Raw genomic sequence first — 3,055 nt, forward strand, 5'->3', positions numbered from 1 at the left:
CTTTATTTGGGTGTTATCAATTTTACCTTGATGTCCTTTCTCAGTTCCTGAATCTCATCCAGGATACCACATTACATTTGGTTATTATTTCTCCTTATTGCTCATCTAGACTGTGGCAGGTTTTCAGATTTTCTTTGTTTTTGATAATCTTGACAGTTTTGAAGAACACTGGTCACTTACTTTCGTAGAATGACCTTCAATTTGGGTTTATCTGATGTTTTTCTCGTGGTTAGGCTGGTGTTATAGGCTTTTGAGAGTAAGACCACAGAGATAAAGTACACAATGGTACATGCTATCAACATGACTTGTCTCTTTGGGTGCTGACTGTGATCACCTGGTGAGGTGATGTTGGCCAGGTTTTCCATTATAAAGTTACTCTGTTCCCACCCCCATCCTCATTCATACTCTACTCTGGAAGCAAGTCACTAAGTGTAACTTACACTCGAGATGTGGCGGGGAACTTAAACCCAACCTCCTGGGGAAGGAATTATCTATAAAAATTGTTTGAATTCTTTCAACAGGTCTTTTTAACTTTGTGGAAACAGCGTGAATACTGAATCAGTCTAACGTATCTGTTCTTTGCAGGGTGGGAAACCCCGTAAACACCGGAAGGATCGGCTACAAGATTTAATTGATATAGGCTTTGGCTATGATGAGACAGATCCATTTATTGATAACTCAGAGGCTGTGAGTAATGTATCTTTAATATAGCAGCAAATTCTTTGTTTGGGATAGTAGAAGTCAAGGGTGAAGTAAGTTAAATAGCTCAATGAATGTTTTTGTTTGTGCTTTTTAAAGCTATGTTCACTGCTTAAAGATTTTTTTAAAAAAAGAATACTGCAGATTTAAAATTCTGTAATGTTGGGTTGGTCAGTGGTGAGTCATTATTACACTGTTATACTAGACCAGGTTTTAGCAAACTTTTTCCATAAAGGGCCACATCCACGTAGTAAATATTATAGACTTTGTCCCCTGGGCCATATGTTCTCTGTCACAGCTACTTAACTCTGCGTTGTAGTGTGAGAGCAGCCAGAGACAATAAGCAAATGAATGAGTATGGCTGTGTTAAAATGAACTCTATTTAAGGACCCTGAAATTTAAATTTCATGTAATTTTCATGTGTCACAAAACTATTAATCTTCTGATATTTTTTTCAATCATTTAAAAAATATAAGATCCCTTCTTAGCTTGCAAGCTATATGGAAACAAACTGGCAGGCTGGGTTTGGCCAGCTCAGTGCACAATTTGCTGACCCTGTGCTCTACCATTATTTTCAGTGTACTAGACTCCTTTCCAGTTCCTGAAGGAGTTCCTTGAGATCTTTAATACTTGCTCATTTTTAGACATGTGTAGTTAGCATTGATTCTGTCATGACCTATTACCCAAACTAAGAACAAAAATAAGTTTAATAAAAGGGAAAAAGGAAAAAATTTCTAACCAAGTGCTGAAAACCAATATCTTAAACTAATGCTTCTCAATCAGGGATGAAAATCAGGGGTGAAAAATATTGGTATACTTGTTTTAACTCAGACTTACTGAATTAGAATTTCTGGAGGTGAAGCCTGTTTAGATTGTTTAAGAAATTTTTGGTGTTTGTAGGTGTTCTGGTTTTATTTTTGGTGTATTCTTATTATAAAATTAATATATGTTTATGGTAAAGCAGCAATAAAGTACAAGATAGTGATGAAGTAGAAAGTAAAGTACCTTAAAGGCCTCACACCCAAGAGGTAAATACTAATAAGCATCTTGTGTAGTTAGCCAGAAATTTCCATGTATATTAAGCCTACAACCTATTATCCTTTTTAAAAATTAACGCAAATAAGATTATAGTATCTATCATATTTTAGGCATTGTTTTTCTATTAAAATACAACATACATTAATGATTTTACATATTAACACATATATTCCTTTTAATGACTGTTAGAGAATATACTTGAATTGTATAATTTATTTAATCTCATTCGATGTACATCTAAATTATTTCCAGTTTTATATGCTTACAAATAATTGGACATCTGCGTGCATTTAGCATCTTAAGTAAATGTGTATGAAGGATATTTATAGAGTGCAAATGTATGGGTAGGATAAATTTATAGCAGTGGAATTTATTGGTCAAAGAGTATTTGCATCTTGAGTTTTTATTAATATTCCCAAACTTGGGCAGGTGTGTTTTGAAATGACTTCCAAGATGAGAACCACCCTATCTTCAATATTGATGCCACTGGCTTGAAATTAATCTGGTAGACATCTCTAAAATGTACGTAATTTTTTTTTATTGCTGCCATGCCTTACTACAATGGTGGTATATTGAATGCCAGTCTTTATCACCAGCCTGTTTTGATCAAGCCCTACAGCTTTTCTCCAGGAATCCTCTTTCTCTTATAAAAGGAAGAGGAATTTAGGAGAGCATTTAAGGACTGTAGCAGTCCCTTGATCACAGCAGATGAATGAGGGCAAGTCATGTTTTGCAGTAGGTAAAGTGTATGTTCTTCCATTCTTATCAGTAATCTAATCCCTGGGATTATCATGTCCCCTGCAATGTGCAGTGATTACTAGGATACACAGAGAGTGACACTGGGTTATATTACACTACCCATAAATTAGTATGTCTTCTTCCTGTTGCTACAGTGCTTGGTTGTAAAGTTGATACAAAGCATATTGAGATAGGAGAGTGATAGGAAGAACTTGAAGCATGAGACATACTGGGTACTTTGTCACACTCCTAAATTATTTCTGGTGTCTTGACATAAACTTGTTTGTCATACCAGGCAACCTGGTCTGTAGAAGTAACATATTGACAATACCCTTTGGAGTAGAGAAGCCCTTCCTATTACCAAAAAGTTCGTCAGCCAGTAAGTTAGGGTGTGGAATGTTTTCAGGAGTCTTGACCTTGATTTGGATCTCATTGCAGAAGTCCTAGATTCTAGTCCTAACTCTATTTCTAATTCACCATGTAACCAGGAGCTAGTCTTGTAGCATCACCCAGTTTTCTCTGCTATGACTTGCATATCCCCAGAATTATTCTGAGACTCAAATAAGATAATGAATGTGGA

At 35.6% G+C, this 3,055-nt stretch overlaps 1 protein-coding gene across 1 annotated transcript in view; it reads left to right on the top strand.

Annotated features, from left to right (window-relative positions):
- The window catches only part of LOC105809005 (ubinuclein-2-like), a gene marked incomplete at its 3' end in the record, with an annotated part of 36,114 nt that overhangs the window by 26,838 nt on the left and 6,221 nt on the right, over positions 1-3,055 (top strand). The window contains exon 3 of the mRNA XM_012642758.1: positions 586-687. Within this exon, the coding sequence (XP_012498212.1) occupies positions 586-687 (102 nt within the window). The remainder of the gene's footprint in view (positions 1-585; positions 688-3,055) is intronic.

Source organism: Propithecus coquereli, unplaced genomic scaffold (assembly GCF_000956105.1).
Source record: "Propithecus coquereli isolate 6110/MARCELLA unplaced genomic scaffold, Pcoq_1.0 Scaffold186, whole genome shotgun sequence".
In the NCBI taxonomy this organism is placed as follows: Eukaryota; Metazoa; Chordata; class Mammalia; order Primates; family Indriidae; genus Propithecus; species Propithecus coquereli.